General features: G+C 34.9%; 1 protein-coding gene across 3 annotated transcripts in view; it reads left to right on the top strand.

Moving 5' to 3' along the window:
• Positions 1 to 21,705, top strand: part of YME1L1 (YME1 like 1 ATPase) — a 43,612-nt gene extending 21,907 nt beyond the window's left edge. Inside the window, exons 7-19 of one of the 3 annotated variants that reach the window (XM_077896704.1) lie at positions 116 to 199; positions 2,025 to 2,107; positions 5,483 to 5,573; positions 10,824 to 10,976; positions 11,720 to 11,852; positions 12,929 to 12,991; positions 14,038 to 14,150; positions 14,984 to 15,139; positions 15,956 to 16,107; positions 17,183 to 17,309; positions 17,404 to 17,477; positions 18,102 to 18,188; positions 20,595 to 21,705. In XM_077896704.1, the coding sequence (XP_077752830.1) occupies positions 116 to 199; positions 2,025 to 2,107; positions 5,483 to 5,573; positions 10,824 to 10,976; positions 11,720 to 11,852; positions 12,929 to 12,991; positions 14,038 to 14,150; positions 14,984 to 15,139; positions 15,956 to 16,107; positions 17,183 to 17,309; positions 17,404 to 17,477; positions 18,102 to 18,188; positions 20,595 to 20,738 (1,460 nt within the window). In that variant the 3' untranslated portion in view covers positions 20,739 to 21,705. The remainder of the gene's footprint in view (positions 1 to 115; positions 200 to 2,024; positions 2,108 to 5,482; positions 5,574 to 10,823; positions 10,977 to 11,719; positions 11,853 to 12,928; positions 12,992 to 14,037; positions 14,151 to 14,983; positions 15,140 to 15,955; positions 16,108 to 17,182; positions 17,310 to 17,403; positions 17,478 to 18,101; positions 18,189 to 20,594) is intronic. The other 2 variants (XM_077896705.1, XM_077896706.1) reach the window with 2 other exon arrangements.
• The last annotated feature ends 1,279 nt before the right edge of the window (positions 21,706 to 22,984 follow it).

The raw sequence follows: 22,984 nt of genomic DNA, 5'->3' as shown, positions 1-22,984 counted from the left end.
AGGTTCCAGAATTGCATGTGATGAAATGTAATTACCATCAGTAACCTAACACTTTTCATCAATCTGTCATTTGTCATTATTGTCATTTGATTTAAGCTTATTTTTCCTCCTCCAGATTCTCTGAGACGAACTCGTCTAATTCTCTTCGTTTTGCTGCTGTTTGGCATTTATGGACTATTAAAAAACCCATTTTTATCTGGTAAAGGCTCTTTTTATTTTTCTGACTTTTAAAAAATCTTTTAAATAGTTGATTTTTTTTCATAGTCTGGCTAAGACTTAGGAGAGAGGAAACATTTACTGTTCTGGTGTCTAGGCCTTTCTTTCCCAAGTTAACACTTCACAGATTGGGTCAATTTGAGATTGTTTTTTTGCATTGCAGTAGAAAAGTTTTAATCTGTTATAGTTACATGCCATCTACATTGTCAGGGCTTATTATATTTACATTGTTTTGTGGATTACTGGAAAAGTTGCTTCAGACACTGTACAAATTTTAAGTTTTACTTTTGAGAAAATAATTAATATTTTGTTAAAGTTCCAAAGATTATGTTGCAGCAAAAGTGTTGGATTAACTCCTATGAGTGGTTTTTCCAGATTTTTAGAAAATTATACCTATCCAGTTATAAAAGTTAAAAAACTTGTAGAACAATTGTATAATAGCAATACAAAGAAATAGTTACTTATTTCAAAGACACTAATAAATTGATGAAAAATTTATATATAATACATGATTAAATATTTAATATACAATTAAAATCGCTTTAAATGAGTTTCGTTTTCTCAGTTTGCCAGTCTGCAATGAATAATGTCAGTTTTAAGTGGTTCCTGTTGCTTTCTCATCTATTCACTTTTTACCCTGTGTTCTCTATGTTCTTTGTGATTGATTACCTTGAGAGAAAAATACATATACAGTTAAAGAATATCAGTTGACCTGGATCAGGACTTCATCCCAGAACTTGTATGTAACCCCAGATATTTTAAGTTTTTTGTGGCATCAAACCTGAGATGAGATTTTAACATTCAGGAATATTCTTTTGATAGCTAGAGTCAGCTTCTCTTGTCTCCTTATTTTCAAAACTGAACCAGTATAGGGACACTGAGTGATATTGGAAGGGTGGGATGAAATCTGGTTATTCTTTTATGTTTCTTAATTAATTTCTTATGTTAAGCAAAGTGTATATCAAAATATGAAGTGTGTTGCTTTTGGGTAATTAATTTCTTACAAGGTTCAAGTTGTTTGGCTGTATTTAATTTGCTTTATTAAGTCCATTTGTGTACATCCTTAAATAAACAATTTAGTGGACTAAAACTATTAGTGTCCATTGTAGAATTAGTGTATAACATTTGCTCTTCCAATTTGTATATTCTTGATAAGTGTTTTCTTGTTATCTCTGTATTTTTGCCTATTGGTTTTTTGGCATCCAAATTTCTATCTTTTTTTTTTTTAGGATTTTATTTATTTATTTGACAAGAGAGGGAGAGAGCACAAGCAAGGGGAGCAGCAAAGGGAGAGGGCGAAACAGGTTCCCCGGTGAGCAGGGAGCCTGATGTGGGACTCCATCCCAGGATCATGACCTGAGCTGAAGTCAAACACTTAACCAACTGAGCCACCAAGGCACCCCAAATGAAATTTTTTTTTTTTAAATGCGCTCTCCTGGGCTGCCTTCTAAATACCTACAGACCTGAAGTTTTGGGCATGTCCTGGGAACTTGTATTAACACATTTCTCAAGTGATTTTTATGCACATTGGAGTTTGAGAATGTTTTAAATATCTATTGTTAATAGTACAGGAGAAGAGGGAAATAATATTTCATTTTAATTGGAACATATAAAGATGTCATTCTAATGTGAATCATTTATTCCTTGTACATAGTCTAGAAATCCAGAAGACCTAGTGTCTGTACTTCACTGTGAATTAATGTATGTAAACTTAGGTATAGTTTTTCTTTATTTTCTTACATGTCAATAATAAGATGGTTGGAATTTTATGAATCTATCAAATATATAAACATTTCTTTTCTCCTTAGTCCGCTTCCGGACAACAACGGGGCTTGATTCTGCAGTAGATCCTGTCCAGATGAAAAATGTCACCTTTGAACATGTCAAAGGAGTAAGTTTAAAAAGATTACCCTTCTTTCTTCAAATATTATCTCATTATGTAAGGCTAATATTTGATTTTAAAGGTATAAAGTAGAAAATATACATATTGGTCTCTACTCCAGTTCCAGGCGCTAAAACTCTTATAATTCCCTAAATGACGAGCACTGGGTGCATCTTTGGTTCTACAGTTTAGTCTTTGAGACCCCAGTGTTTGACACAGGGCTCTGAATCCCTAGGAACTTTCTGGGTGTGCTCTTGGATGGGTGTATGGAGATTAGAAAAGACCAAGTCATGATTGGAACCTTGGAACTTTAAGCTTCATTACATGTTCTCCAGCCCTCCTTTAGATATTGGGATAGAAGAAATAAATCTCTGCCATCATGGATTTTTAATTCTGACAGAAATTGGACAATGACACAGCATATAAGAAATAATAGAGTATGTTATGGGGGAAAAATGGAGCAGGTTAAAGAGGATTAGGAGTTTTGAGAGAAAGGTCACAATTTTAAGTGGGGATGTTCAGTGTATGATTGAGAAGATGACATTTGAGTGAAGATTTGAAGAAGATGAAGTAAACCATGCATGTATTTTTTTTTTTTTAAGATTTTATTTTTAAGTAATCTCTGTAGCTATCGTGGGGCTCGACTTTACAACCCAGAGATCCAGAGTGACATGCTCTACTGATTGGGCCAGCCAGGCGCCCCCATAACATGCATGTATTTGAGCAAAGAACATTTCTAGCCAGAGAAAGAGAGCAAAGATCTTGAAGAATTAATGTGCCTGATTTTTTTACTGACCAATGAAAAAGCTACTTTAATACAGAACAGAATGAGAGCTTTTCCTCTTTACGCACTGAGTTCTCTATCTATGCATAAATATTTTTCATGACCTATTTCACAACTATTAGGGAATAAAGTATCAGGAATCACTATGATAATTTTATACCAAGTAATCTTTTCCTTCCCTTTGCAATTTAAACAGCTGTGAACCCTGTTGGAATCACAAAAAAGGGAATAATTGAGGAAGAAGTTGGTGCAATGAGTATTTGAAAACTTGAGTCATTAGTGCAGAAGGCCCTTCCCATTTTGTTTAAGGTGTGCAGTCAGAGCCTGCTTTACACTGAACCTGACTGGTCAGCAAGGCATTCTTACTTTCTCCCTGCAAAGTATATATTTCATTACTCCGTATGCTACACTTCTTTTGGAATGAGTCCACTTCTGAGTACGAAGCTAAAGAAGACATGCTGATAATACTAGAAATGGAAACATCACAAAATTTTTAGATTGTCAAAAGCTTTCTGTGCGAATATATACAAATATTACAATTATTGCTATAATTTTATATTGTTACCATTACTATAGGACCTATATAGACCAAAATAATTTTCCATAATAGGTATGCCAGTAGGTGATACCTGTGATCAGTTTTGCCGAGTGTTAAAGAACTAATATAGGCATGTCATTTCCTTGCCTAGAATTTCTGATTATATAGGAATAATTTTATATATAGCTGCCATAAAAATACTAACAAGGGCTTTTATAACTTCATTCATTGCCTTAATCCCCTAAACTCTGTTTTCCTGTGTAGATCTTACATATTTCTATTGGGAATTTTCTTAACACTGAGATTGGGCAGAGAAAATGTAATCTGAGTAATAGGTGACATCTAATTGTTTTCCTCTTTCTTACAATTTAAAGTTATTCATTACCTTGACCAAATGTAGTTTGGCTTCCTTTTAGTATATGGATGTCTTTGAATATTTAAAAAACTTATTTTAATTGATAAAGAGCCAAATCTCTCTTCTTTAAAAAATATTTTAAAAGATATTTATTTATTTATTTATTTATTTATTTATATGAGAGGGAGAGAGAGAAGTGGGGGGGAGGGGCAAATGGAGAGGGAAGCAGACTCCCACTGAGCAGGGTGCCTGACTCAGGGCTTAATCCCAAAACTCTGAGATCATGACCTGAACTGAAGGCAGCCGCTTAACTCGTTAAGCCACCCAGGAACCCCCAAATCTCTTTTAAAACATAAATTTTATTGAAGCTCAGCATTCACACAAAGCTGCACAAGTCATAAGTCTATACCTTAATAAAGTTCACACAGTGAACTCATATTGGCACTCAGCTCACGAAATAGAATATTGCTAGAAACTTTCTAGTGCCCTTTGTTTTCCCACCCCAAGCATGATCATTGTTCTGATAACATCTATTAATTTGGCCTGCTTTTGAATTTTGCATAAATGTAATACATGTAGCATATATGGGTCATTTCACTTAAATGATGTTTGTGAGATCTATCTGTTTTTACATGGAGTTGTAGTTTATTTATCCCCATTGCTTGGGGGATGACTTTCTTGTGATATGACTATCACAATATTGTGTATTCTACATTAGGTAGACATTGTGTTGTTTCTAGTTTTGGCCCAAATACTGCTATTGTAAATTTTTAAAAAATATTTTATTTATTTACTCATGAGAGACCCAGAGAGAGAAAAAGAGAGAGAGAGAGGCAGACACAGGCAGAGGGAGAAGCAGGCTCCATGCAGGGAGCCCAATGTGGGACTCAGTCCTGGGTCTCCAGGATCAGACCCTGGGCTGAAGGGGGCGCAAAACTGCTGAGCCACCTGGACTTAGGCAGCGGTTCTTAACTTATATCTGAGTTTTTCAAGTTAAGCTAATATTCTGCTTGCCGTCTTTTTTGACCAGATTGGGCTTTATTCTTCTTAGGGATCTCAGTTCTACATGATTTTTGTATTTGGGATATTAAATCTTTTAAACTTTTTTGCCACACCCATTTACCAAACAATCATTACACTATACTTTAATTTAGGCACCATCCTTTGGGCATTTCTAGGAACTATGTCATTTGTAATCTAATGGTAATTCCTTATAATGAAAATAATTTCATAATTAATCACAAATTAATGTTATAACTTAAATACAGGCTCCCTTCTCATTGATATATATTAAGCCCACATAATTTGCCCTTTAAGTTTATAAGCCAGGTCAAAAGTTCTGGAGTTGAAACTTGGTAGGTGAGTCTTTCTGTTTATATCAAATGCTGCTGACACCTTTAACTAGAATTGTGAATATAAGTCCTTGTTAACTGGAGGAAGCACTGTTTCTTGAAAATGTAATAAGAGTACTTTTGTTGGGTCATGTAAGGAGACTGTATAATTGGCAAAAAGAGTCCAATGAAAACTCTGTTGTGTGTGCATTTATAAGGGAGCCCTCTTGTATACTTCTTTCACTGAAACAAAGAGACAGCCAAGATAATTTCCAGTTAAATTTACTATTTTCTAGTTAAATTTACTATTTTCAAAAAGGAGGCCTTGATAATCTAATCATTGCTTAGAGTTATTTGATAAATTGTGTCACTTTAGGTGGAAGAAGCCAAACAAGAATTGCAGGAGGTTGTTGAGTTCTTGAAAAATCCACAAAAATTTACTGTACTTGGAGGTAAACTTCCAAAAGGTAAGATATCTTCCCTTTACCGTGATTTGACATAAAAAAAATACTGTAATCCGTTGCTAATTTATTTTTAACAGATTTAAAGCTTAAAGTTTAGTTCTTAATTTCTTATTTTACAAGTAAGTCTTCATTCTGAACATACCATTGTATAACCTTTTTTGAGAGGAGTGGGGATTTTTTTTATTACAATTTCAGACTAAGTTGTGAGAATAGTGCAGAGAAAACTGTACTCTTAACCAAACTCAACAATTTTTCAGCAGTTTGTGCCATCTGCTCATCCATTTTCTTCACATAAATGTATTTTTAAACTATTTAAGAGTAGATTGTAGATATCATACTCCTTTAACCCCAAATACTTCCTTATGTATGTCCTAAAAATAAGAATATTCTATTACATAATTCCACTATAGTTACTAAAATCAGGAAATTTCGCATGGTTCTAAAACTATTAGGAAATTCAGTTATATTCAAATTTCAGCATTTCTCTTAATAATTAAGGTCCTCTCATCCACCATCCCCAACCCCAGGTTTAGGACTCAGTGCAGGTTTACACATTTAGATTTTTCTTTAATCTTTTAAAAACTTATTTATTTATTTGTTTGTTTATTCATGAGAGAAACAGAGAAAGAGGCAGAGACATAGGCAGAGGAAGAAGCAGGCTCCTCACAGGGAGCCCAATGTGGGACTTGATCCCAAGACCCTGGATCATGCCCTGAGCCAAAGGCAGTCTCTCAGCCACTGAGCCACCCAAGTGCCCATATTTATTTATTTTAGAGAGAGAGAGAGGAAGCAGGAGGGGAGGAGCAGTGGGAGAGGAAACAAGAGAATTCTCAAGTAAACTCCCCATTGAGTGTAGAGTGGAACACGGGGCTCAATCCCAGGAGCCTGAGATTATGACTTGAATCAAAATCAAGAATTGGCTACTTGTACATAGTCTAGAAATCCAGAAGACCTAGTGTCTGTACTTCACTGTGAATTGAGCGACTGAGCCACCCAGGTGCCCCTAGATTTTTCTTTAACCTGAAAAAAATTCTCAGCCTTTATTTATTTATTTATTTATTTATTTATTTATTTATTTATTTATTTATTTAAGAGAACACACACACAGACACAAATGTGCTTGTTGGTAGGGGGACATAGGACAGAGGGAGAGAGAGAACTTAAAGTAGACTCCTCGCTGAATGTGGAGCTCCACTCAGGATTCAGTCTCAGGATCCTGAAATCATGGCCTGAGCCAAAGTCAGATGCTTAACTGATGAGCCACCCAGGCCCCTTTCTCAGCCTTTTAGTATAGGAATAGATGTAGATCTTTTATGACCTTAAAAATTGTGTAGTAGACTACACACTAATTTGTAGAATGTTCCTCAGTTTGATGTTTTCTCCAGTTAATATGATTTTTAATGATTGTTGTGATTTATAATAAATATAGTGATGACAGCAATAGATTTGTCTTCTGAACAAGGTGACTTTTAGAACACACCTAAGGTTAGAAGCTGGTTGTCAGGAAAATCAACCATGTGATTAGAGGGCTGGAACTTTTAGTCTCCCTGTTGGCTATCTGGGAGGGGAAAGTCACTGGAGGCTGAATCAGTCATGCTTATGTAATGAGTCGTGCTTATGTAAAAAAGCATGTTTTTATGCTTATAAAAACCCAGAAGGATAGGATTCAGTGCTTCCAGATTGGTGAATATGTGCAGATGTGGGAAGAGCGGCATATCTAGAGAGGGCACAGAAACTCAGCAATCCTTTTACCTTTCCTTACCATATGCGTCTCTTCCATTTGACCGACTCTTGGCTGAGTTGTATCCTTCTATAATAAACCAGCAATCTAGTAAGTAGAATGTTTCTCTGAGTTCTGTGAGCCATTTTAGCAAATCAAGTCCAAGGAAGCAGTCATTGGAACCTCCTCTCTATAGTCTGTCAGTCAGAAGCATAGGTAACAACCTCGTCTTGTAGTTGACATAGGGAAGGGTGGGGCTAGAGGCAGTCTTTTAGGACAAAGTGCTTAATTTATGGTGTTTGATACTATTTCCAGGTAGGTAATATCATAATTGAATTGAATTGTAGGACACCCAGCTGGTGTTGGAGAATTATTTGTTGGTATGAGGGAAAAACCATATGCTGGAATTGAGTACAAGATTATGACTTCATGAGGTCCTTGTACTATATGATTGTTCTATACTATAATCATTAATATTGAACTTTGAAATGGTTTCCAATGTTTTGCTGTTAAAATTAGCAGTGTGTTAAAATTAGCCTGGGTGGCTCAGTTGGTTAAGCATCTGCCTTCAGCTCAGATCATGACCCCAGGATCCTGGGACTGAACCCTGCATTGGGTTTCCTGCCCAGTGGGGAGTCTGTTGCTCCCTCCACCTCTGCTCCTACAGCTGTGCCTACTTGTGCTTTCTCTCTTTCTCTCAAATAAATAAATAAACAAAATATTTAGAAAAAAATAGCAATGTGGAGGCTGGGCAAAATGTATGAAAGGGAGAGGGAGAGACAGGCTTCTATTTGTAGAATGAATAAGTCAGAGGAATAAAAGGCCTAGGAAATATAGTCCATGATATTGTAATAGTGTTGTATAGTGACAGATGGTAGCTACATATGTGATAAGCACAGCATAATGTATAAAGTAAACTTGTTAAATTACTGTGTTGTATACCTGAAATTAATGTAACTGTGTGTCAAGTATACTCAAACATTTTTTAATTCAAAAAACAAAAATCTATGATGATCATCTTAATATCTCAAGGCTTTGCCTACATGCTTAATTATCTCATTAGAATAAATTCTGGATTTACTCATTTATTTATGCATTATTCTAGATTCCAATTCTAGAAATGGAATTGGTGAATTAAACGGAACAGTAAGGGCAGCCCCGGTGGCGCAGCTTTTTAGCGCCGCCTGCAGCCCAGGGTGTGATCCTGGAGACCCTGGATCGAGTCCCACGTAGGGCTCCCTGCATGGAGCCTGCTTCTCCCTCTGCCTGTGTCTCTGCCTCTCTCCCTCTCTCTCTCTCTCTCTCTGTCTCTCTGTCTCTGAATAAATAAATAAAATCTTTAAAATAAATAAATAAATAAATAAATAAATAAATAAATAAATAAATGGAACAGTCATTTTTTTAATATATTTTTTAAAATATTTATTTATGATAGTCACAGAGAGAGAGAGAGAGAGAGGCAGAGACATAGGCAGGGGGAGAAGCAGGCTCCATGCACTGGGAGTCCGACGTGGGACTCGATCCCGGGTCTCCAGGATCGCGCCCTGGGCCAAAGGCAGGCGCCAAACCGCTGCGCCACCCCGGGATCCCGGGAACAGTCATATTTAAGATTTGTTTTTATACTGCTCACTTGAATCTTCTAATTCAAGATTTATTTTTTTTAATTTTTTTTTATTGGAGTTCAATTTGTCAACATATAGCAGAACACCCAGTGCTCATCCCGCCATAGGATTCATTTATTAAAGCCAATACTATGACATCGTAAAGGACATGTTTAAAATCATAAAATAGGTACACTTTTCTTACTAATCACAAGGAATATTTATAAAATTGTGGGAAAATTCTCAGGTACCAAAATATATTTTACAGAAATTGATGTGATGATTTAAATGAGTTAGGAATTATCATAATGTGGCAATACAAGGGGACAGTCTTAGGGGTATTTTTCAGCAGATTTGCTTTAGGAAGAGTTTTTATGTTTAAAATATAGCATTAATGCTTTTCTTTTCCTTTTAAAAAAATGATTTTATTTATTTGAGAGAAAGAGCACACAAACAGTGGTGAATGAGGGGCAGAGGGAGAGGGAGAGGGAGAAGCAGACTCCTTGCTGAATAGGGAACCTGACTTGGGACTCTATCCCAGGACTCTGGGATCATGACCCGAGCTGAAGGCAGATGCTTAACTGAGCCACCTAGGCACCCAGTTTTTTTTTTTTTTTGCCTTTTTTTTTTTTTTCTTCTTTTTTTTTTTTTGTTTTTTGTTGACAACCCTTTTTTTGCCTTTTTAAATGTAGTCTGAAAAATGAAAAGTTGTGGAAACCAGAGAATTCAGTCATTCTAACTTCTAAAAAACTTAACTGCTGTTATGAAAATTTTCAAACATAACAGAAAAATTACAAAACTGTAGACACTAACTACTTTATATCTAAATGCTTTGTTATGTATCACCTAGGACTAAGGATATTTTCCTAAAGAAGGAGGATAATTTATCCTGCCAAATAAAAATTAAATGTTATTTCCTTAATATCTTGTATTCTAGTATTTTTTTCAACTTTTCATCAGCTATCCCTGGAATTTAATTTCTTTTTTTTTTTTTAAAGGTTTATTTATTTATTTATTTATGATAGACATAGAGAGAGGCAGACACAGGAGGAGGGAGAAGCAGGCTCCATGCCGGGAGCCTGACGTGGGACTCGATCCTGGGATTCCAGGATCGTGCACCGGGCCAAAGGCAGGCGCTAAACTACTGAGCCACCCAGGGATCCCTCTTTTTTTTTTTTAAGATTTTATTTATTTATTCATGAGAGACACAGACAGAGAGAGGCAGAGAGATAGGCAGAGGGAGAAGCAGGCTCCATGCAGGGAGCTCAATGTGGGACTCCATCGCGGGTCTCCAGGACCACGCCCCGGGCCGAAGGTGGCGCTAAACCACTGAGCCACCTGGGCTGCCCTGGTATTTAATTTCTTAAATATGTTTTTCATGGAAGAGTATCAGGTCAAGGGTTCATGCATCACATTTGGTTGTTTAATCTCTTAATTTGTGTTTATGTGAATTTTATCTTATTTAGTGATAAAGAGTTTGTTATTCCATTCTCAGGATTCTGAATTGTCTATGATGAGATATAAACAGTATTTAAAATGATAGAGGGAAATTATTTTTGAAGATCTGAAGTGAATTATTCTAGAGACATTTGTTTTCCTTTGTTTCAAAGTATTGGTTATGTGCCTTCAACCTAAAAACTATATATTAATAACTGTTTTATAGATTCACATTAGGGTTTATTTTAATTTGTTGTATTTTATTTATTTTATTTTTTAAAAGATTTTATTTATTTGAGAGCACATGAGAGAGTGAGCATGAACAGAGGAAGGGTAGAAGCAGAGGGAGAATCAGATTCCCTGCTAAGCAGGGAATGCGAGACTCGATCCCAGGAGCCTGAGATCATGACCTGAGCTGAAGGCAGACACTTAATGACAAGCCACCCAGGAGCCCTATTTTTATTTTTTTAATTTGAATCATTCTATTTTTTTTAGGAATTCTTTTAGTTGGACCACCAGGAACAGGAAAGACACTTCTTGCTCGTGCTGTGGCTGGAGAAGCTGATGTTCCTTTTTATTATGCTTCTGGATCAGAATTTGATGAAATGTTTGTGGGTGTGGGAGCCAGTCGTATCAGAAATCTATTTAGTATGTTTTAATGTAACTTTAATACAATAAAAAAAATTTGTTAATTTTAGGGGGAGAGCTTCTTACCCTTTCTTTGCTATTTGATTATGATTGATAGCTGACCTAGCTAATGTGTGAGCTAAAACAGAACTGTACTTTTTTCTCAAATAGAAGAGCTAGGAGAAGCATTAGATGAGGTTGGGCCTGTTGAAAAGCTGAGTTTTTTGTTGTTGCCCTTTTTATCTTATTCATCAATTCAATATATGAAATTAAAGAATAATTAGCCTCACACCCGATTGTATATGGTTTGTACAGTTGGAAGAATGAATACTAATTTGTTTTTATTATATATCATTCTGTGTAATATAGTTTTGTCTTTGAGATTATTGTTCTTAAATCAGTTATTTATTCATTCATTCATTTATTCATTTAATTTATTTAAATGTATTCATGAAAGAGAGAGAGAGAGAGAGATAGAGAGACACCAGGCAGAGGGAGAAGCAGGCTCCATGCAGGGAGCCTGACATGGGACTCAATCCCAAGTCTCCAGGGTCACGCCCTGGGCTGAAGGCAGTACTAAACCACTGAGCCACCTGGGCTGCACTTAAATCACTTTTTAAAGAAAGAGATCTCCTTTTGTGGATTTCTCCTTAATGAATGTCTTGTTGGCTTTTGACAATCTGACAGGTTTTTAATATATATATGATTTTGTTCAGAAAGTATTGATTTCATTAAATTCCTTTGAATCTTTTCTCTTTTCCTAGGGGAAGCAAAAGCAAATGCTCCCTGTGTTATATTCATTGATGAATTAGATTCTGTTGGTGGAAAGCGAATTGAGTCTCCAATGCATCCATATTCAAGACAGACTATAAATCAACTCCTTGCTGAAATGGATGGGTAATTGAATCTCCCTCTGTCTTTTGGAATATGGTGATGTATTTGTTAACCATTCAAGATATAGCGGGGCATCTAATTGGCTCAGTCAGTGGAGCATGCAGCTTTTGATCTTGGGGTTGTAAGTTTGAGCCCCATGTTGGGTATAGAGGTTACTCAAAAATAATACCTTAAAAATAGGAAAAAATATAGGCAATAGAGAGTAGTCCCTGTGCAAGAAGTCAAGACAAGCTGCATTTTCTGTATTGTATTGTTTCCATTACTAATGGAGTGATTGATGTATCAACTCTTAATTGGTGATCTCTGCACCTTTTTTCATTATGAAAGGAAAGTGATGTTTCCAGTTGAGAATAGTAGTGTATTTGGTGATGTAAAGGGATCATATGATGGTCCTGACACAATTTGTGACTAGCTTTTAGTGTTGTGGTAGATTTAAAGTTGTTTTTTTTGTTTTGTTTTGTTTTTTAAGATTTTATATATTTATTCATGAGAGACACAGAGGGAGAGAGGCAGAGACACAGGCCAAGGGAGAAGCAGGTTCCCTGCAAGGAGCCCAATGTGGGACTCGATCCCAGATCCCAGGATCACACCCTGGGCCAAAAGGCAGATGCTCAACTGCTGAGCCACCCAGGCGTCCGAGATTTAAAAAGTTTTCATCATATAAAAAGCAAGAGGTGGGGTTGCTTTGAAAGAAGGAAAAATATTTTAAAACCATATAAGTAATTTTGAAACAAAGTCTAGGAGTAAAAATTTCAATTGGTAAACTTGAGAAGAATTCTTCACAAATTAGTCAGGTACCCAAGCCTTTTCTGTTAGGTCATCTCTTGCTAAGCAGAATAAATATTGTGAAGGCATGTAATCATAGGACTTTTTGATTTATTAATAAGAGTTTTATTTTAGTATGCTGGCCTAGTAACATTTGTCCCTTTTAAGAAATAAGATGTTAGTGGATAAAAAAGATCAACCTCCGTTTCTTTGCCGTTACTAAGTTTAATGATAGACCATTTTATGTAGAGCATTTCTATATGTGTACTGTTTTAATTATCAGTGAAAAGTTACTTTTTTTCTTTTTTAAATAGTTTTAAACCCAATGAAGGAGTTATCATAATAGGAGCCACAAACTTCCCAGAGGCATTAGATAAGTACGTATTAAAAGACTTTTTTTTATAAGTATTGATACATACTAAAACATGGATGAACTTTAAAAGGAGGAAGCTCAAAAAAAAAAAAAATAAAATAAAAATAAAAATAAAAAAAAAAAGGAGGAAGCTCATCACAAAATACCACATATGATTCTGTTTATATGAAATGTCCAGAATAAGCAAATCTGTAGCGACAGAAAGTAGATTCTGGTTGCCACAGATGGGAAGAATGGGGAGTGACTGTTGGTAGCTGTGGGGTTTCTTTTGGTGTGGAGGCATAAAAATATTCTTGACTTAGATTGTTGATAATTGCACAACTCTGAATACATTAAAAACCACTGGATTACCTCCTTTAAATTCTGGAATATGTGAATTAAATTTCAGTAAAGTTGTTAATTTCTGAGAACTTTGTATCATAAAATTTTGGGGGTGGTAGGATTTTAAAAATAAAACTTACTATAATTTTAAATTTTTGTTGATTTTGTCATAGAATTAACTCATTTTAATTTGATGTAATAGTTTGTTTTTGCCTAAGTCTCTAGTTTAATATTCTGTACTTAATAGTAGTTATGATAGGAAGCTTTCATAGTGTAGATCTCCTGATAGACTGCTCTAGAATTATTGTTCCTTGAATGACCAGATTGCATGTTTTTGTTTATAAGGGTTGTGTACTATCTGTATCAGCCTTTGATCTGTCATCTGGTTATTGAAACTGTTACTTGAGCCATGTTTTACAGGAAGCTATCTGAATATTGGTTTAGTTCAAAACTCCAATTTAGGGTGAAAAAGATGATGGAGATTAAGGAATGCACCTGTTGTGATGAGCACTGGGTGATGTGTGGAAGTGTTGAGCACTGTATTGTACACCTGAAACCAATATAACACTGTATATTAACTGTACTGGAATTAGAATAAAAAACAAAACTCCAGTCTAACCTCTGGTTGCTAATATCTTTCCATCCGTATTCAGAGTTAGTCCTTTGAACTAACTAGTCCAGCATATTCAGGTTATTAATTTATAGTTTCTTTTTATATTTTCCCTTTAGTGCCTTAATACGTCCTGGACGTTTTGACATGCAAGTTACAGTTCCAAGACCAGATGTAAAAGGACGAACAGAAATTTTGAAATGGTATCTCAATAAAATAAAGTTTGATCAGTGTAAGTCTAATTCCATTAACACAAACTTTATTATTTCTATAGAATGGTAATATTTCATTCCACCATTTGTGGTCCTTACCTTAAAAATGTCTCAAAAGACCAGTTTGTTATATGTCCTTTTTAAAATGTTTATTTCATAATTCTTGTATATCTAGGAAATTGTCATTTGAATCCTGATTGTAAAGAATGTTTTCTTGTTAATACCCAGATAAATAATATTTGAAGATAAATATATAAATATTTTTAAGATGAATGTAAAATATGAAATAGTAGAAAAAGTGTATATAATCACTTTGGGTTGAAAAGAGGCAAACTGTAAAACGAAATACCTGAAAATATTATGGGCCCACTTACTTAACAAATGTAGCTATTAAGCTGCAGTATTTTCACAGATAGATGAATCAATTTGTAAGAACCAAATATGTTCCCTATAATAAGGGGAACTCTTACAAATGTACATATAATACTAAATACTTAGGTATAAAATATTTCAGGATGAAATTCGGAAAATGTCTGTGAGTTCACATTTTTAGTTTGTGCTTAGGTGAGTAACAGTTTAGGTCGTAATTTGAAGGTTTACAAATCATGTCAGGCAACTCTGCATTTCTTTGTTTTTCGTAAAGTTATTTAAATTTAAAAACTTTTGTAATTTGTCCCAATGGTAATTTTAATAGCATTTTGGCTTTTTTCCTTTAGAAAAAGTAAGTTTATTTTGTAGTTTTAGCAAAAAATAAATATTTTAAGTTCTAGTTCAGGATTGCTGTTTTCTTTTGGAATGTGAATTATTTATGAAGAGCTATTTTGGAATTTTAATATTGCGATTGTCTACACAGCTGTTGATCCAGAAATTATAGCTCGAGGTACTGTTGGCTTTTCTGGAGCAGAGCTGGAGAATCTTGTGAATCAGGCTGCATTAAAGGCAGCTGTTGATGGAAAAGAAATGGTTACCATGAAGGAACTAGAATTTTCCAAAGATAAAATTCTAATGGGTAGGTTTTCTCTCTCCCCCACCCCTTTTTTTTTTCTGTCTTACCCTGTTCATTATAGTAGAGAATAAGTTCTTTTTAAATAAAAGGTTATAAAAAAGAAAGGTACAGGAGCAAGAAAATATATATACTCAAAAATAGCCATCATTTGGGTCTCATAGATAACAAATACAGTTTCTATGATTATACTTTTTGCGGGCAGGGGGTACTCATGTGTTTTGTCTTATTTATTTTTTTAAAAGATTTGTATTTATTTATTCATAGACATACACAGAGAGAGAGAGAGAGAGAGGCAGAGACACAGGCAGAGGGAGAAGCAGGCTCCACGCAGGGAGCCCGACGTGGGATTGATCCCGGGTCTCCAGGATTACACCTTGGGCTGAAGGCTGTCACTAAACCGCCATGCCACCAGGGCTGCTCTCATATTTATTTTCTGAAATTAGAATTAATTAAGGGATGCCTGGATGGCTCAGCAGTTGAGTGTCTGCCTTTACCTCAAAGCATGGTCCTGGGTTCGGGTATTGAGTTCCGCATCGGGCTCTCTGTGAGGAGCCTGCTTCTCCCTCTGTGTGTGTCTCTGCCTCTCTTTCTGGGACTCTCATGAATAAATAAATAAAATCTTAAAAAGAAAACCAAAAAAACTTGTTGATAGGATTAAGATGACATTTCTTCCTATTTTGGTTATCAGTTGGCAGATTGTTGTGGTTTAAAATATTTATTAATGTCACTCTAAGAACTACATAAGGGCAAGTGGTTTTCATTCATCTAAATAGACCTTCCTAACAGAATAATTTTATTCAATTAAATTTTTATCCTTAGGCCCTGAACGTAGAAGTGTGGAAATTGATAACAAAAACAAAACCATCACAGCCTACCATGAATCTGGTCATGCTATTATTGCATATTACACTAAAGATGCAATGCCTATCAACAAAGCTACAATCATGCCACGAGGGCCAACACTTGGACATGTAAGTATCTGGTAGTTTTTTTTCTTTTCTTTCAAATAGCACTCTCCAAAGTTTATGTAAGAAATTGTGGATGAAAATAATTAAAAAGAAAATTCAACTAATTCCTAAATATGCTGCTAACTTTCTTCTTTAGTATTCTGAACCATCATGAAATCAGAGATATTCATGAAACTTACCTGCTAATATAAAGGATACTAATAGTTCAGATGTTATATATTTACATTATGAAATTTATTTATTTATTTTTAAATTATTTATTTATTTATTTATTTATTCATGAAAGAGAGAGAGGCAGAGACACAGGCAGAGGGAGAAGCAGGCTCCATGCAGGGAGCCTGACGTGGGACTCGATCCAGGGTCTTCAGGATCACGCCCTGGGCTGAAGGCAGGTGCTAGACCGCTGAGCCATCCAGGCTGCCCTACATTGTGAAATTTAAATCTGGAATGACAGCAAACTTTCATTCTTCTTCTTTTTTTTTTTTTTTTAAGATTTTATTTACTTATTTAAGAGATAGCACATACGAGCAGGGGGAGGGACAGAGGGAGAGAGACAAGCAGACTTCCCGCTGAGCAGGGAGCACAATGCGGGGCTTGATCCCAGGCCCCAGGATCATGTCCTGAGCCAAAGGGAGACAGATGCCCAACCAACCAAGCCACCTGGGTGTCCCCAAAGTATTATTCATAAATACGTAATTGTTCTTTTCCTTCCACAAAGAAACTGTCAGTGTTTCCATAGTTATTCTAAGATTTTTCTCACTGAGTACAAGTTTCATTCTCTTATCTTTCTAATTATAAACATATTAAGCATTTTTGTGCACCTGGATGTAAGTCCATCCTATTGAAGCATTATATACCTATTACATATAAAATATATAAACTTTGGCTTAATAAAGAATTTTTCTTATTTTGTATATTGTCAGTTTTGTCATCAGTCACCTGAGATCCTCTCTACTAAAAATGTCTTTGAGCTGTCAGCATCCTGATATTATATAGTGAGAGCCAAATGATAATTCTGATTATTAATATAAGTATTTCAAACTGTGTCTGAAGTTTTTCTTTATTTTCAATTGTCTAGGTGTCCCTGTTGCCGGAGAATGACAGATGGAATGAAACTAGAGCTCAGCTGCTTGCACAGATGGATGTTAGTATGGGAGGAAGAGTGGCTGAGGAGCTTATATTTGGAACTGACCATATCACAACAGGTTGGCTGTAAAGAATGGCTTTAGTTCACATTATGCTTACTGATTTAAAGATATTTTTAAAAATTGAGTTCTTATGTATATATTTAAATTTTAGGTGCTTCCAGTGATTTTGATAATGCAACTAAAATAGCAAAGCGGATGGTTACCAAATTTGGAATGAGTGAAAAGGTAATAGCTAATTTTAGCCCTTCCTCATGTATCAGATGATGATTTGTCAAGTGTTTCTTTTTGAGAGGGTTCTCATGGTAAATTGGTAACATTTACTTTTCCCCTGTCTCATTCCAAGTAGATTTATCACTGCTTATTCTAAACTAAACGTTATTTTCTGAGTAATACAGATAGTATTCTCTTTCCATTCTAGCTGCTTGGACAGTAATAGTATTTCATGAGTTAAACAAAGGATAAGATACTTCAATCCCTATGACCTAAAACACCCACTTGCTGAACTTGCTTACTTTGGCCTTTTCACATATTTCACTTTTCTACATTATCATTGTGGCTTCATGAAGCACTACTATATACTACATTGTGGATTTCTGGGTTTGGAATAGCTGCAAAGGTTTTCTAAGAAGGTACTCAGAACCATGCTTATGATTTTAAATTTCCTCTCTTTGCTCATACTTTTAATTTGAGTCTTCTACTTTCAGAAGAATGATGACATTTCTTTGTGCTCAAGGGCATTTTTATATTGAATTTCTTCCTTGCCCCCATGATGTTTTCTTTAAGTATAGGATAGTATTATTAGTGATTTAGGGTTTTTCTGTTCAATTTCTTTCTTTTTGTTTGTTTTAGCTTGGAGTTATGACGTACAGTGATACAGGGAAACTGAGTCCAGAAACTCAATCTGCTATTGAGCAAGAAATTAGAATCCTTCTAAGGGTAATGATTATATTTTTCTGTGCTTATTTATCTAGTCCTAATGTGCCTAAGTAGTAGGTGCTTACCAGAAGATAATGGTTATCCTCTGTTTAGAAATGTCACTATATACAATAAAGAGAAAAAGGGCACCATTGAAATGATTTAAATATGTTGTTTGGGAGTCTCTGATTATAGACTGAGTCTTTACTTTATTCTGGCCATAGGCTAAGAACAGTTTATATCAGTAATTATAAATATTCTACTTTAGCTGTTAAAACTATACAGTTGTTAGAATAGGAGATCATGATTATTTGAGTCTTTATTGGTTTTTTACTCCGATATATATTTTATTCAACAAGTAGTATTTGCTTTTTGCCTACCTGTGTGCATGTGCTAAGAATGAAGCACAAAGATCTTGAAAATGAAAGTCTTTTGATTGTAGTATCCAATACAGAATATGTGAGTTGTTAGGTACTGTGGAATATCTTCATTGTACCACAGATGTCTGGATTAGGGCATTGAGAGTGGAAATTGAGAAAAATGCATTCAAGAGATACTGATCTAGTGGAATCAAAATACCTTCATGATGTTTGGGTGAGAAAGCAGCTAAATTAAACACAAAGCTGTTTTCTAGATTTCTGCCTCATAGTTCTGTGTGCTATTTACTGGCAAAACACTGATGACGGCCTAAGGTGGGGAAGTATGTAGATTATGAGCTGAGTTTTATACATAATGAACTTGAGGTGTCTTAGTGAAGATTTCAAGTCGGAAAAGATAACATAGGTCTGGTGCTTAGTGCAGAGGTTGGATATGTGTTGCATTTGGATGTGCACGAAGGCAGATCTTGGAATGGAAAAGATTGAGCTAAATGCCGGAAGTCTAATGAATGTGAACTGTAATTCGGGTAGTAGATGGCAGTGGAAGAAAAAAAAAAAAGATGGCAGTGGAAGGAGGTTGAATAGGGCTACAGTCAAATGGTATAAACTTCAAAGGATTTGTGCTTTCTAGAAGAGGATGGGATAGTAATGGTCTGCTAGTGATGAGGGGAACAAAGAGGTCATTTCTTTACTCTGAAATGGGTGGGATAAGAGTGCATTGGTAGGTGCCACTGGAGTCTCCCCAGGAGGGCCAGTTATTGATTAACTCAAGGAGATAAAGAAATGCTTTAAAGTCATTATGTGGAAAGTGTATGTAATGGAAAGGTTTAGAAGGTGTTTCAGAACAGGAATTCTTTCTGCCTTACCAGAATCTTCATTCTCTTTCCTTTACTATTTGTTATTTTGAGTAAATTATCTATGCTCTAGTATTCTTAGAGCATTGGAAATATTCTTTATTCTAATAATTTTCTGAAGACTGGGAAGGCAGTAGGTATTCTTTCCACTAGATGGCACACTTACATTGTTATTAAGGGAAATGATGACTAGTACATTTTTCGTTCAAATATATATATAAAACTTAAAAGTATAAAAAACCTAATAGTAGTCTTACATGTTACAATGTAAGGGTTTCATTCCGTTGGGTTTTTAAAGTTATTACTAATTCATCCTTGGTTATTAGTCTCAATATTACATGATATATTTGCAATACTTTATATGTTGTCTTTAATTTTATTATTTCATTTAAACATAATGTTTTTTTTTTAAGAATGTCTAATGATGTTTATTTTTAATAAGTGTGTTATGTTTATATGACCTATGCTACTTGGTTTTGTTAAACTGATTTTATAGTGGGGCTCCTGGGTGTCGGTTAAGCTTCTGCCTTTAGCTCAGGTCATGATCCTGGGATCCTGGGATTGAGCCCCAAGTCAGGCTCCCTGCTCAGTGGAGAGCCTGCTTCTCGCTCTCTTTTTGCCTCTCCCCGGCTTGTGCTCTCTGTGTCACTCTATCTTTCAAATAAATAAAATCTTAAAAACAAAAACAAAAAACTCGTTTTTGAGTTTTTTTGGCAACTGGTATAGTTGTCACAGACTGAAATACCAAATAAGAGAATAGAAAAGATCTTTTCTGGCTGTTTAGATTGAATAAATTGGTGAAATCTCACAAAGCAAAAGAAGCAAACCTCCCTTAACTTTTTAATGGGAGAAAGATTTATTTGTTCATAGATTTTACCTAAAAAACAGATACATTATATACTTATATATATTTAAGTAGCTCCCTAAGTAGTCTTTATTTATCCATGTGATGAATTTTGAGGTTAAAAATAGAACATTTGCAAATCTCATCTTTGAGAACCAAGCTTCCTTTTCTATCTACCTGTCCATCTATGCTGGACATGGAGCCCAGTGCTTTTATCTTTTATAAATAGAAATGAATAGATTTCACATTTTTTTAAGGTATATCTTTTTTTTTTTTTTTTTTTTTTTTCCTATTTACGGTTTTTGCTTCTCCTAAGTTTTCTGCTTCTAAGATACCTGCTTTTCCATTTCAGGACTCATATGAACGAGCAAAACATATCTTGAAGACTCATGCAAAAGAGCATAAGAATCTAGCAGAAGCTTTACTAACCTATGAGACTTTGGATGCCAAAGAGATTCAAATTGTTCTTGAGGGAAAGAAATTGGAAGTGAGATGATAATTCTTAAAATGGATGCATTGCTGGTTTTACTGCAAGAATATATAAGTAGCATTTCAGTAGTCTCCTTTTGCAATGCTTTTCTCTCATTCTTGACTTGATATCACTCAAGGGTGTGAAACACTTTGTCTCTTTTGTCACGTTTAGTCTAGTTTTGGTTAGTCTCATGATGACACCTATTGCAAGTTATCAACTCATAGCAAATATGTTAAAGAAAATAAAGAACTGTTAGGATTGAAAATAGCTTGTTAGAGAAATGTCAGTCAGTTATTCAGTTGAAAATAAGTAATGATTTCATGGTTGGTTCCTCTACTAGATGTGAATAAAAATTGTGCCTTTAGCACTTGGAAAGTATTTTTACCTGGCAAAGTAAAATTGTTGAAGGAGTGTCTTTGTTTTTAGATAGTACCATTTGTTGGTGAACCATACTTCTATTCATGTCAGTGGAAACTTCATTAAGATGCACTTAATTATGTTCCAGGTTGTCCATAATATAAAATAGTTCTGCTTTTGTTTTTGTCTATCTAAAAATAGAGAACTGTAAATGTAAAGATATAATCATAATTTAAATGATTATAACCTTTTAGAGATGCAGCTTGCATTTTCATTGTCTTTTTTTAACATCATCATCATTCTTACTAATGAAATTTATTTCAGAGCAGCAAGTATTTCATTAAATAAACAGTGAGTCACTTCAAAATCTGAATTATTATATAATTATGCTTGGTATTGAAAAAAAATTAACCCCAAATCCCAGTCCCTTCAAAGTGAACTTTGAATTACCGTGTTAGAAATGGAAAGTTGTGTTTGCTTTTCATTCAGATTTTGTGAATATGAACATATTACAGGATTTACAGATGACTTTATTAACTGAATAAAAAAATTTTTAGAGCTCATTGTATTGGTTTTACAACCAAATTATATTCTTGAAGTTATTTTATTAAAGTTACCTACAGTTTTCTAATAACTCTTAAGCTGTATATGGTCTTCATTGAAGAAGTTGATGGAGTTTGCTATATAATATCTTTGCCCTTTTTTTTTTTTAAATTTTACAGTTTGATCTGATTTCAAACTTACAGAAATATTACTGGAATAATACAAGGAACTCCCATATACCTTGGTCCAGATTCATTATCTCATTTTTTTTAATTGCCCACCTCTCTTTCCCCTTTTGTTTCTCCTTCCTCCTTCTTTCCCTCCTTCCCTCTCCCTGTGTGTATACATGTCTTTGTGTGGATATATGTTTTCATTTTTCTTAGATAGACTTCTAGGATTGAAATTGCTGGGTTGCATAGTAAGTTTCTGCTTACTTTTTAAAGAACCTGATGCATCTTTCTCTACATCTGCTACAGTATGTTTTTATGGTCTTTTTGATAAAGTCATTTTAGTGTGAGTGAAATAATATCTCATGGATTAATACACATTTATCTACACTAGTGATACCTCCCCTGTTTTATGACCATTTGTATATTTTCTTTGGAGAAATGTCCATTCAGACGACCCTCGCCATCACTTTTGGGTTGTCTTATATGTTGTAAGAGATCATATATTCTGAATACAAGTGCTTTATTGATGGATCCTACTTTTTTCTTTTTTTAAAGATTTTATTTATTTATTCATAAGAGAGAGAGAGAGAGACAGGCAGAGGGAGAAGCAGGCTCCATGCATGGAGCCCGATGTGGGACTCGATCCCAGGACTCTAGGATCATGCCCTGGGCTGAAGGCAGGCACTAAACCTCTGAGCCACCAGGGATCCCCGGATCTTGTTTTTTTTATCCAGTCCAACCATCTCTATTCATTGTAGTGTTTAGTTCATTCAAATTTAGTATTGATATAATTGTTTTTGCACCTCCTATTTTGCTTTTTGTTTCCTGTTTTTCTCATATATAAATAGATCCTTCTGCTCTTCCTTTTTGAATTACATCTTAGTGGTTGATCTAGGGATGGCCATATGCATTAAAGTAGACCATCAGTCTACTTTAATTCTGGTTAAATGTAGGAACTTTGTTTCAGTATATCTCATTTTCTTCTCTGTGCTCTTAGTGTCATGTTATATCTGTGCATGTTACAGCAGTTCAACAATATAGTGACGTAACTTGTGCTTTATATAATCTTATTTCCTCAGTCTTTCTCTGGGAATGTCTCTTATTTTTCCTTTTTGTAAGTATAGTGTTGCTGGATATAGAATACATGATTGCCTTTTTTTTTCTTTTTTAATTTTATTCATGAGAGACACAGAGAGAGGG

Source organism: Canis aureus, chromosome 5 (genome assembly GCF_053574225.1).
Source record: "Canis aureus isolate CA01 chromosome 5, VMU_Caureus_v.1.0, whole genome shotgun sequence".
Lineage (NCBI taxonomy): Eukaryota > Metazoa > Chordata > Mammalia > Carnivora > Canidae > Canis > Canis aureus.
This window is presented reverse-complemented; position numbering and strand designations above follow the sequence as displayed.